Source organism: Pezoporus flaviventris, unplaced genomic scaffold, assembly GCF_033815535.1.
Source record: "Pezoporus flaviventris isolate CSIRO_AGI_PZ_B2104156 unplaced genomic scaffold, CSIRO_AGI_Pfla_v1 ptg000079l, whole genome shotgun sequence".
NCBI lineage: Eukaryota > Metazoa > Chordata > Aves > Psittaciformes > Psittacidae > Pezoporus > Pezoporus flaviventris.
The window spans coordinates 2,695,114-2,707,724 of record NW_026892627.1 but is presented as its reverse complement, the minus strand read 5'-3'; the positions used below and the strand labels follow the sequence as shown (position 1 = coordinate 2,707,724).

Sequence of the window (12,611 nt, the reverse complement as noted above, 5' to 3'; positions counted from 1 at the left end):
CAGTACCACTTAGAACTTCCATCTCAACCAGTATAGTTGGCATCAAGAGGATATCTTGTGTAATTAATATTTAGTTAGGTATATGCATTGAAAAGATTCAGTTGTCACCTTGCTAAGTAAGACTGATAAATTGCATCTTTTAGCAATTACTATAATGGTTTTCCTTTTGGCGACAACTGGTGTGATCACTGTTAGTTTTTATATCAGTGTTCATTTGACATGTGGGAGGACAAACAGTCTCTAAATAAATTGTCTGCCATATTTTTTCCACTGATTTACTGCACAAGAAATATAAAATATTTTTGGTATGACTCTATGATGGATATCACACAGCAACAAGCATCCAGGAGTTAGCATAGGTGTCTATGCTGATTTAGTGTTGCATTTGATCACTGAAGTCCATGATGTCAGTGCTACAGAATCACAAATTCCAAAGATAAACTGACTACCAAGCGTATGGGGTTTCCATTGCCATTCAGTTGCAACGCAGTAATGAAAGATAGTTCATACATCCAGCTTCAGACATCTGGGTTACCTGGTTAACATGACCTGGAAGGCTCTTTGTTCTCCCTGATAGCCATGGTGAATCCCTTCCATAACCTGTTCTGCAGCCTTCCTACCCACAGTCACTCTGCAGCCTCCTAATGCCAGTATTTTCTCCTCCTTGATGACTTTCTCCTCTGCATATCATCTCTATCATGTCTGTACCCTGGCAGTAGCTGTCTGGGAGGGTAAGGAGTAGGTGTAAGTCCAGGTCAGGTTCCTACACTACTGATCATGGCACTACATGCAGTTCTGGGAGCCACATCATAGGCTTGCCATCAATAAAACACAGTCCCTGCAGAGATGTCCTGCAGGGAGCAAGCCAAAGCTGGAACACAATTTATATGCTTTAAATTTGAGCTTCTCTGCTTATATTGGCTGTAGAAAGGGTGTGAGGAGAGATTATTGTCATTAAGGTGTCATTAACTGGGCAGTGCACATGGCCTGTGCTGGCTGATGCAAAATTTCTCAAAGGCACTGTCGTGGTTTAAACCCAGTCAGGTAATTCGTTCGCTCACTTCCCCCCCTTTCTTGCCCTCCCCCTGCTCTCGGAGGGACGGAGAGGAGAATCAAAAGAATGCAACTCCCACGGGTTGAGATAAGAACAGTTTAGTAACTAAGGTATAACACAAATCACTACTGCTACCACCAATGATAATAATGATAAAGGAAATAACAAGGGAACAGAATACAACACCTCACCACCCGCTGACCGATAACTCGCCCCCCAAGCCCGACCAAGCTCCGACCGATACCTCCTCCAACCCCGCAGTCTCCCAGCCCTTCCGGCTAACTCCCAGTTACATCCTGGGCATGACGTGCTGTGGTATGGAATACCTCTTTGGTCAGTTTGGGTCAGGTGTCCTGTCTCTGCTTCCTCCCAGCTTCCCCTCCTCCCTGGCAGAGCATGAGGCTCACAAAGTCCTTGGCCAAACCAAAACATCCTTGTTATCAGCTCTGTTCCCGAGCTGAAAGTCAAAACACTGCACTGCACCAGCACCAAGAAGAAGAAAAAATGACTGCTACTGCTGAACCCAGGACAGGCACCTACCAGTCCACTGAAGATTAAGCAGCATTTTGGTATGTAAAAGGGCTTGAGCACACACCACGGTTTGTATTCAAAACTGGTTGCAAAAATATAAACATTTTAACTTCCATCAACAGCTTGGACACTAAATACGCAGAGGGCACTAAACAAGTTAAACTAGTCTGTTTGAATGGGGGCTGCATTTAAAATTTTATGTTAGCAGGGCAGGAATATGCCATAGGGGTTGCTTACTTGTCCTCTGCATTCTTGCCCTTTAATATAAACCATTTTCTTAGGGATAGGAAATATGACTAAAACTTTCAATAAGCTTATAAAGTGACTTACACTAGCCAGTAATTTGTCTTATAAACTTATTTTTAAGTGAAACAAGCTGTCAGTATGGATGACATTTCCAACTTCTGTTGAAACTGGTTAGTGAAGTTACACTGAAATTGAGGAAAGCCGTTTTCAGGACACAGAGCTTTTGCCAACTTCAAATCAGAATTTCACTGCATACCACGAGTATTGAAATAACAACATTTCAGGATCAGCTCTTGGTTACAAATCTAACCCTGTCCCAAGATGTTAAGCAACTGGTTCTTTTTGTATTAAGCAAAAAATCTATGGCCGCATTCCAGTATTAAACACTAAGCATCTAACCTTCAAGTGGTCCTCAAATATGGAAGGTTTTGTGCTACTAGTGGACCCCTGGAGTACAGGAACCCTGAAAAGCTTTCTGAGTGCGATGGTAACAGGATAAATTAAGACCCATAAAGCCACTGCACTTTGGGATAATCTGGTAAAATAAGGATTTCTGCAGCAAAAGAGCCAGACACTCAGAGTACTCATAATCCCTCCTGACTTTCACATCAGATCATTTTCCAGTGAGTGTGGGACTTGCATGTCATGTTACAGTTGTACACACGAGAAATACAGCAACGGTAGCTAGGCAAGCACTCTCCACTTACAACAGAGGGGAAGGTGTTACATTACCCTGCTCATCCATTTTGAAAAAGAATTGAAAACCTTTGGTTTCCGAGGCAGACAGCTAAGACTAGCCCTCAGGTAGAGGAATTTAGTGTAAAAGCACTAAATTTCTATAGTTTTTTTTTGACTACCCCTCTGCAGTAATGTATGAACTAGTTTCATCAGCTAAGCGTGAGCTTGTCGTTAACAGAAAAAAAACTGGTATAAGCCCATGTTACATTTTCTCTGAAAGATGCCTCTCAAATCTAGCCTTACCATAATCCATCCTTCACTGAAACTGGCAGTTCCCTGTGCCAAAAGCATGAGCTACAGAATTCATGATAAAGAGACAGTACCGCAACTCACATTCTCTGTATACCACTCAGAGTGGGGATTCATAACATCTGACGGTTTACAATATATGCTATGGGGAGAAGTAGAGCTTTTTGCTATAGCAGCAGTTGCACATTGCACATAAGAAATGGAAGGAGGAGGATGTCCCAAGGCAGTGGGAGAGCAGTATAGCTTTTACAAGGGGACAGCACTTGACCTATGCCCTGAAGCAGGGGCTTCAGGTCCACAGCAAGGCTGCAAACAGGAAAGTCAACAGACTCCCAACACAGTTGCTCTTCTACATAGCTGATAAAATGCCAGACCTCTGTCAGCATTGTGTGTTGTATGCTGTAAGAAAGCAGAGGAGAAAATAGATTGCCTGTTCTGATCTAACAGAGGCTAACAGAGAGGTATTTGGCTGCAAAGACAGTGAAGCATTATAAACACGAATAAAACAAAACCAAACCCTTTCCTATTATCCAGTTCAGAAATGATCACTCAGAATGTACCAGAGACATATATGGCTGCCTGGAGCCTGAGATAACATTTACTGAACCTCTTGCAAAACAAACTGAGACCAAAGAAATCTCTAGTGTGGTCAGAGTGAAAGAACAGCCACAATATTAAATTCTCAGACTCCAAATCATGTTTTTTATCATTGGGGAATGCAAATACAAATAAACACTCCTGGACTTGTGAATGGTCATTACAGGTGTAGAAATTGCAGTGAACAGTCATTACCTTTGGTTCAGCAGATGTGTGGTGCAGCTGACGCCAAATTTCAAGGATCATACACTAGTATCAACTCCAAAACATTCTCAATGCAGCCACAATAAATTAGGGGTCTTGTAAACAATACTGTTTAAGTAGTACTTGGTAGACAAGTATATTCACCACTACTCTTAGCCTTACAAACCACAACTGGGTATTCAAGGACAGATTAAAAAAAAAGGGAGAAGGAAAATCTGGGGGAAATGTTGTTAAATACAAATCGTAGTTCAAGTTGCATAGATCTGTATCCATTTCTGTTCATCATCCACAAAAGTTTCATGCTGCATGGAGTTACGAGGCTGTGCTCACACCTGTGTTTGCACAGCCAGACTGGAATAATTGAAGCAATTCTCTGTTTTGGGAAGTAGGACATTGTGTAGAGAAAAGATGAAACAAAAAGGGAAGAATACAATGACTTTCAAGGAAGAATAACAAGAGGAGGCATACCAATAGTGATAATCAGATTGGAAAATGTCCTGTAACACAGTACCCTCAAATGAAAAGTCTTCATTCCCTATCTGAGCCTAAGGAGATAAACAGTGAGTTGAGGAGCTGGTAACAGAATATCTGCATGTAGCCTCTGCCTGATCTACCTCTCTGAGAGGGTAGATGAGACCAACATCAGAAAGAATTTTAACATCATTTCTAATATTTTGACAGTGAAAAAAAAAAAAAAGGAGAAAACACCCAGACAGAAAGAAAAGACAATGAAATATCAACCAAAATACATCTCCCACCTATGACAGTGATCTTGAAGGTCAGTTTCTGACCAGCAGCCTCACAGCTGTACTCCCCAGCATCTTTCTTCTCCAGCTGACCCACCACCAAGCGACGCAGTTTGCCCTCTGACTCCACCTTGAACTTCTTGCTGGAGGTGATCAGCTTCCCCTCCTTGTACCATTTCACATCAGTCTTCTCCTGGGCCACCTCGCAGCTCAGCGTGGCATTTTCTGATAGCGCAGCTTTCACCTCTTTCTTCAGTTTGTCTTTGTTGATAAACGCATCTTCTGCTTCTGTGGGGTGGGAGAAGGAATTTAAAAATCACAGGTTTGTTCAGGCTGTCCAAAGTGCACAAAGCCAAATGCTATGCCACATTCCACAGCCCTGTCATTTTGGAATGGTCTCACCCACAGCTAAGATACAGTCAGACAGGACACAGTCTCTGCACCACCTGAGGACAACACATCAGCCATTTCTGAGGAAAATGAATCAATGCCCAGGAGTTCAGCTTCTCCCCTTCCCCACAAGAAATCTGACTCTGTTTCTTAATGCAATACACAAATAAACACCCAATTTCATCTGCTACACAGACCCAGATGTAAGCCTTGCCCACTCTAGGGATTTCTTGAGAATGATTCCAGATCTATTTTCCTACACATACAGGAGATGGCCATAAATCCTTATAAATCACAATAGAATATGTAAATTTGTCTATATTGTCCTTACTGGGAAATCAGAAAACAACATGAACTGCAGAGTGGGACTGACCTCACAGTTGAAAACATCTAGCCATAGGCATCTGTGTGACAGTGGATGCACGGAGGCTGGCTGCCTGATCAACCTCACTACTCAATCTGCTACACAGGCCCTGGAGTCTAGAGAGTGATTCATTTTTCTCTGTAGTAAATGAAAGTCATGGACTGCTCTGTGACGAGAGCCAACATGTCACCCACCTGTGACACTGATCTTGAAGGTCAGTTTCTGGCCAGCAGCCTCACAGCTGTACTCCCCAGCATCTTTCTTCTCCAGCTGACCCACCACCAGGCGACGCGATTTGCCTTCTGACTCCACCTTGAACTTCTTGCTGGATGTGATCAGCTTCCCCTCCTTGTACCATTTCACATCAGTCTTCTCCTGAGCCACCTCACAGCTCAGTGTGGCATTTTCTGATAGCGGAGCTTTCACCTCTTTTTGTACCTTGTCCGTGTTTGTAAACACGTCTTCTGTCTCTGTAAGAAACCCACAATAGCCACACATAGCTTTTTTGCAGTTGTCCTCTCAGTGCTTAGTCAAGTTCCCCATATTTCACTATACTTGTCCTGACAGGTAGCATCATGATGGCTCATCAAGAACAGAAAGCACCTTCATCTCTGTTTTGCTGATAGGAGGTGAACAGGTGTATGAGAATTCTGGGATAAAGTTAAAAATCTGTTTGAGCACAGGTTTGAACCTAGGACTTCCAGCACCTATACATAGTGCCTGAATCCTCCTCCATTTTCTCTCTTTTTCTCTTCCTATGTCTCTCTAAGCTTCCAGTGAATTAGAACACAACAGCCCTGATATCCTCATATGCAGGAACCATTGCTCTTTTTCTGCCTATTTGAGTCACTCAAATTCAGTCATTCTCCATCTAAACAGAGCTCTTCAAACACCTCTTTCCCTGGACTTCTGTTATGTCCTTACGCTGAGATCCTGCAGGTTTCCTGCAGACACACCAGCTAATTGTGAGGGGTGCAAAGGTTATCATTGTTGCCCACAATACTTTTGTGGTTACAACTAGTCATGGGTGCAAAAGTGTGTGTATAAAATGTTGATATGACAGTTGGTCTAAAAAGCAAGTTCTACAGCTGAAATATTTCATCACAAAGAGGTTGTGAGATGATCTTCTGATTGTAAGATACTACCCCAATGAATATTCATTTATCTTTGGCATTTCTATCATTTTCTCACCTCTGACTTTGACTTGGAATGTTGTTCTGTCATCCTTCGTTTCACAGGTATAGCTCCCTTGGTCTTGCTGTGTCACCTTCTTGATGATGAGCTTGCGGTGTGTCCCCTGGGAGACAACTGTTGTCCTCTGGTCCTGCTTCACTTCTCTTTGATCCTTCTTCCATACCACAACTCCACTTGCAGCGGACACCTCACATACCAGCTCAAGGTTGTCAGAAGAATTGACTGATATTTCTGGGGTTGTTTTGGGCTTGTTGACAAAATTAACAGTTTCATCTGGAAAGAAAAAGAGAAAGCTGAATTCAGGCTTATCAGCACATAGTTAAGATACAGTAATTACTGGTCATTATTTCATTGCTAGTCCCACTTGGGTGATCAAGTTTCACCTCTGGAGGTATAAATGTACTTACATGTGCATGATCCTACTGCAACATAACTAAGAGAGAGTGTTAACAGCTATGGCAATAAATGGTGTTGATGAGTCAGAAAAGTCCCTCCTGAGAAACAGCAGTGTTAGAAGTGATGAGGAGCCTTTAAATGTTTCTAAGCCCATTCCTGCAGCCCCATGTTCACAATATCAGTGCCACTGAACTAATTCTTCCCTAGCCTGGATCAGGGCACACATGGGATAATCTCATTGACATGATGTTCTCCAGCTTCAAGAGGACTAAGTTAATATATGAGCCAACAGTGTCACATCCTTTTGTTGAGACTGGTCTTCGCAGTAGAGAACTCACAACTGCTCACAGCTCGTATAGCTCAAGCAGAAGATGTTCCTGCTTTGACACCTCAGCTCAAGCTCTGCTGACTGCACAGACTGGTGGCCACACATATGAGCTGTGCACACACAGTGTGCACCATGTATGAAGCAGCAATACAGCATTTTTATCAATTCAGGTTTTTTGCAAGCATATTCATAGAGATAAAAGCAAAGGTAACTAAGTAAGTGGAGACAGGCACCTTGCATGTAAAATGTGAGCAAACCTATTCCACATACCTTGTCCCCTAAGCTAACGAGCAGTATTTGATGAGCATGTCAGGTTTTTCATACCCTTCATTCCATCAAGGCAGCCCTTGCCTGAAGAGCAAGCTAATGGCTGTCAGCTATAACCAACCTTAGCTTAGTATTGCATTTCTTTTAGCAGCAACTGTTGCTTTCAGTCACCGAGTATCTCAAGGACAATTGCTATACTACACCCATGCCAGGCCCATCTGTGGCATCAGAGAACAAATATCTCATTAAAAATGGTAAGCATTAGGACTGATCTATTCTTTAAAAAATGAGATGACCAAAGAAGGGAAGTCCATCCAGAATCCTGCTGTTCAAGATTATTGGGGTAACTCATCACCATAAAGACAGATTACTTCCCTGCCGTAAGACCCTCCCAGTGACTGTGCAGCTTTGCTTCTTATCTCTTGAAAATGTTTATGGTGGTGTGAAACAAGGTGGAAGTTGCCATAGCTAAGGTTTTGTTGACAGGTTGCAGCTTTATCCTTGTTCATCAGAAAGTTATTGGGGGCACACAGTGATAGCAGATACCAGTTTTCTTTGCCTGAGCCATGTAATGTTTTACCATAGGTGAGACTCACCTAACCTGCACATGGTCATCACAAAGTTAGGTATCCAGCCTCAAGTAACCATGCAGGCTTTCTCTGTATTTGATGTTCAGACAAAGGCAGGTCCAGAATGGGTTTTAAATCCATATTAGATAGCTCTCATTGGACAGTATAGATTAGATTACATAAATTTCTCTTTGCGGGGTCAGGTCAGACTGGTTGGCTCTTTTAGACCAGTTTTTCAACGGGTAAAGTCAGGAACTATGAATTACACTCAAAGTGAAATTGCATAATGCTGGATTATTAACCAAAGAGAACTGGAAATGAGATGCAGAGTGAATACCTGAGGCTTGCGACATTAACCCACTTTTAGAAATAAGGTTCCCACCAGGCTATGCAAATTGAATCAGTTGAATTTCTCAGATACAGAATTTCACAGATAAATTCTTGTGTCATTTGATACTCTGGCTCCATCCTGGATTGGAACGCATCAGTGACAAACATTTCTCTCTAGGCTTGACCTGACAGCCACATGCTTTAACACGTGCTTCATGCTGATGGGCATGTGCCATGAACTAGCAGCTTCACTTACAGTACCACAGGGAGATGTCGCAGAGATCATGACAGTGTCCTTTGGGAACAGCTGGAGACACTTAACTCTCAGAATCAGGAGTTAAACTTGTCAAAGGAGCATTTTCACAGATTTTAGGACTACATCAGGCAGGAGGTTCAAAGTTGATATACACTTTGAGCTAAAATAATAAAGGCCAAATGTGGCTTTCAGCCTGTTCAACCAGTGTGGTGGTTGAGTCATGACTCCTGACATAGTAAAGCTTCTGCTGATTTGAATACATAACTGTGTCATTAAATTATGTGCCCATATCATGAATTTGCATATGGACCACACTAAGGGTCAGCCTCTGAAATAGAGCTGTGCAATATTGGCCCCAAAATCTGGCAATTTACAAGGTAAGACAAGTATAATGATCAAAGTCCTGAGTTTCTAACATAGACTCAGATCCCATACTTGCATCACAGACTTACCTGAGACTTTTAAATCAAAAGTAAGAGTGTCATCTCCAATTTTGCATGTATATGTTCCTTCATCTTCTTTCGTCACGGCTGATGCCACAAGCTTGTGCAGTTTTCCTTTATCTTCCAAAGTGAATTTCTTGCCGGCTGTAATTTCTTTGCCATTTTTGTACCACTTAACCATGACGTTGGGCTCAGAGGTCTCGGAAACCAATTCAACCTGTTTTCCAGTGATGGCCCTGATAACTCCTCCACTTTTTTCTTTGTTTATGAAGTTTGCAAGTGCTAAAACAAAATATAGATGCATACTGCTGGTAAATAATTGGGGGGGGACATTAGTAAATATGTACACTTACATATACATTAGGTATTAATTTATCATAAGACCAAATGTGCATGTTTAATTATGGATCCAATTGCTAGATTCTAATTAAGAGCAGCCTTTATAAACCATATATCTGATTATCACATGTCCAAAAACCATAGCACATAGACAACTAGAGGTTGCGTGAAGTGGCAATGAAGCTCTAAGCAAAAAGGCTTAAAGAAAATATCGGAAAGGTGAGGAAAGAAGTGAAACAAGCAGACTGGACGGAAAGCAATAAAACTTTTTCAGTCATTGTATTGTAACCACCTGGCAAAGAAATTGACTCTAAAAGAAGCTAAAATGTAATCTAGATATATTAAATTAAAAATCTATGCAGATATCACATAGGGCTGAAATGAAAAGCAATTTCTTCCTGGAAATTAACTGGAGCAAAGATAAACAATAAATCTGGCACCATACTAACATGTAGTGAAATAATCAAGCCACCAATTGCCTCAAAGCACAGATTGAAAAACCCACCAATATCCTAGCTAAAAACATCTTTTCTATGTGACTCCTTGTAAAAGGGGAGTCTCCATCTTCTTTGTAGCCACCTTTTAAATACAGGAATGTGATGATAAGGCTTCTCCTAAGCCTTCCTTTCCATAGGCTGAACAAACCCAGCTCTCTTGGCCTTTCCTCATACGGCTACCCAGTCCTTGGATCATCTCTGCGAGTCTTCTATGAACCCTCTTCAGTCTTTCCACATCTTTTTTGCATAGTGAGGACCAAAACTGAGCACAGTATTCCAGGTGTGTACTGACAAGTGCCTAGTAGAGTGCCGCTCCATTAGCATTACTACAACTTAGACTACAGGTTAAAAGTTTGGGGATGAAGAAGAGGGTGATAGGTTCATTCATGCACCTTTCACTTCCTCAGAAAAATAGAGAGAAAAATACAACTACAGAAGCCTGAAGGAGCCATCTCAGATGTCTTGTTTTAATGCAGGAGGTCATGTGTTGGGGGATGCCTGGCATGTGAAGCCTCATGGCAGTGGAGGGACCGCAGTGATAAATGGCAAGTACAATTTCTAGCGGGGCTCATTTGGGCAGGGGGCCCAGGGAGTGACACACCTCTGGCCATGGCTTGGCACGGTGGCCTCTCGGCAGCCACATGATGCTCATGAGCCAGACACAGCTGACCTCATCAAATGATTCACCAGCTAGCTGTGTCTGATTTACAGGAGGTACAGATAAAAAGGTGGCAATGCTGAAATGCAAAATAGTGGAACAGCATTTGTGAGCCTCATCCTGCAAGGGTGAGAAGCATCAAAGCTGATTCTCCAGGAATCAAGCTACAAACAGCAGTTGTTTAAGTTACAGCTTGTCAACACATATTTTAAAATGATAGCATTGATTACTCATTTTATGATCACATTACAGTGAAAAGTACATGGAAATGTCCAACCGCTAATTCAATTAAATCTGTGCGTAGACCCACCAGCATGAAAAAATGATGCTAAAGAGGCAGAAAGAAGAAAACCAAAATGAAGAGCAGCTGCCAAGTGTAGACAGCACTTCCTCCATGGATTTAGTCACACTTTTTAATTATTTTTTTCAGCTCTTTTGAGTTTGCTTTCTGAGAATAACCAAGTAAGTTGTCAAATGTAAAACACACAGATTATTCTGAGGCTTTGTTGTTTCCACAGAGGCCAAGGGGGGCAAGAAGCCAGCAGAATACAATGATGAAGCACCTCATGCTTACTCAGTATATAAACAGTGTGATCATTGATGGGAAGAGGGTGAGGTATGGTATGGAACACAGAAATCAAACAGCTTTCCAAAGTGAACTTGCCAATTCAAGGCAAAATCACTACAGATCTCACCCCAAATGATGTCTGGCAACAGGCTAGACTGACCTGAAGTCAGGTTGTACACTGCAAACCTCAGCCAATATCCAGATGATACCCATGAGGAAGGGTCTAAAGACACACTAGAGCTTTTAAGCCAAAATCTGTTCCCATTCAAGGCAGACAAAACTTGTACGAGCTAGTTCACAAAAGCTTGCACAGATGGGAAGGCTTGTAAGAGGGAAGCTTAATGCTGTGGTTTCGGGGTAAAAAGGTTCAAAACTCCATGTTTTGCTCTGGGAGTGAAGTGCCCATGAGATAGATAGCAGGCAATCTGGATGGAAGTGATTGTCATGAAAGCAAAAACAGCTGAACAACAGGGCAGCTGCAAAAACAGCACTGGTTCAAATCTAATAAGCAGAAAACACTAAAATAAAATTATATTTTGCTATTTATACAGCCTTCCATCTGAACACCTTGCACATAACAATCATAGAATTCTTTAATTGTTTGGATTGGAAAGGACCTTAAAGCTCATCCAGTTCCACCCCCCTGCCCTGTCCAACCTGGCCTTGAACACTGCCAGGGATAGGGCAGCCACAGCTTCTCTGGGCAACCTGTGCCAGGGCCTCACCACCCTCACAGGGAAGAACTTTTTGCTCAGATCTCATCTCAATCTGGAAAGGTATTTACCACAAAACCAAACAGACAAAAATCAAACAAATAACAAAAAAAAAAAAAAAAGTCCCGCAATGCCAAGATGATCTTGGTCCATCAGAACTTTAATCAGAGCTGAACTAGCTCTTTAGTGACCTGATATCATGTAGCAAGTATAGGACAGACATGGTATAATGTACATCCTACCCCTCCAGCTGAATTTCTTCACCACAAGAGCACCTTTTCACTACCCAGCACTCAACCTCAAGAAGTGACTCCGAATTTCACATGGGATATCGAGACACCAATTCTTGTGAACACACAGCTCTTATCACTGAGCCAGTATGAGATCTTGCATTCACTCTCAAGTTCCACTCTGGGATGACAGACACTGTCAAGGCTAGATGTCCAAGGGAGTTATCACAACTCCGTGCACTACTTGTTGATCATTCCATTTCTGTCCCTTGATGAGTATCAGCCTAGGGTAGGAAGAGGCCATTAAAGCAAAGCAGCCCTGACAGTCACGTACCTTCCACTGAAAGCCGATAGAGCATTTTGTCCCCTTCACAGATACACTCGTAAACTCCAGCATCCTCTGTTGCAGCGTTGCGAATTTTCAGGATGTGCTTCTTCCCCACAGTTTGGAGTTCATATTTTTCACTGGCCTTAAGCTCTTTGCCATCCTTCATCCACTTCACAGTAGCGTCTGTGTCTGAAAGCTCAGCCTGAAGTTTGGCTTCCTCCCGCAGCCGAGCAGAGACCTTTTCTACGTCTCTGCTCTTGTTGGTAAATCTCACTGCAGCAGCTGTCAGGAAAAAAGGCTTTGTTATTTCAAGTTGTTTTCAGATAACACCCCTGATACAAATCTGCTATAGGCTGTGATATCTCTGAAAAAGCAT

General features: G+C 42.3%; 1 protein-coding gene across 3 annotated transcripts in view; it reads right to left on the bottom strand.

Annotated features, from left to right (window-relative positions):
- Positions 1-12,611, bottom strand: part of OBSCN (obscurin, cytoskeletal calmodulin and titin-interacting RhoGEF) — a 154,722-nt gene that overhangs the window by 117,080 nt on the left and 25,031 nt on the right. For all 3 annotated transcript variants that reach the window (XM_061474398.1, XM_061474400.1, XM_061474399.1), the window contains exons 7-11: positions 12,242-12,517; positions 8,912-9,184; positions 6,311-6,586; positions 5,314-5,589; positions 4,378-4,653 (exon numbers count right to left, since the gene is read on the bottom strand). In XM_061474398.1, coding sequence (XP_061330382.1) covers positions 4,378-4,653; positions 5,314-5,589; positions 6,311-6,586; positions 8,912-9,184; positions 12,242-12,517 — 1,377 coding nt within the window. The remainder of the gene's footprint in view (positions 1-4,377; positions 4,654-5,313; positions 5,590-6,310; positions 6,587-8,911; positions 9,185-12,241; positions 12,518-12,611) is intronic.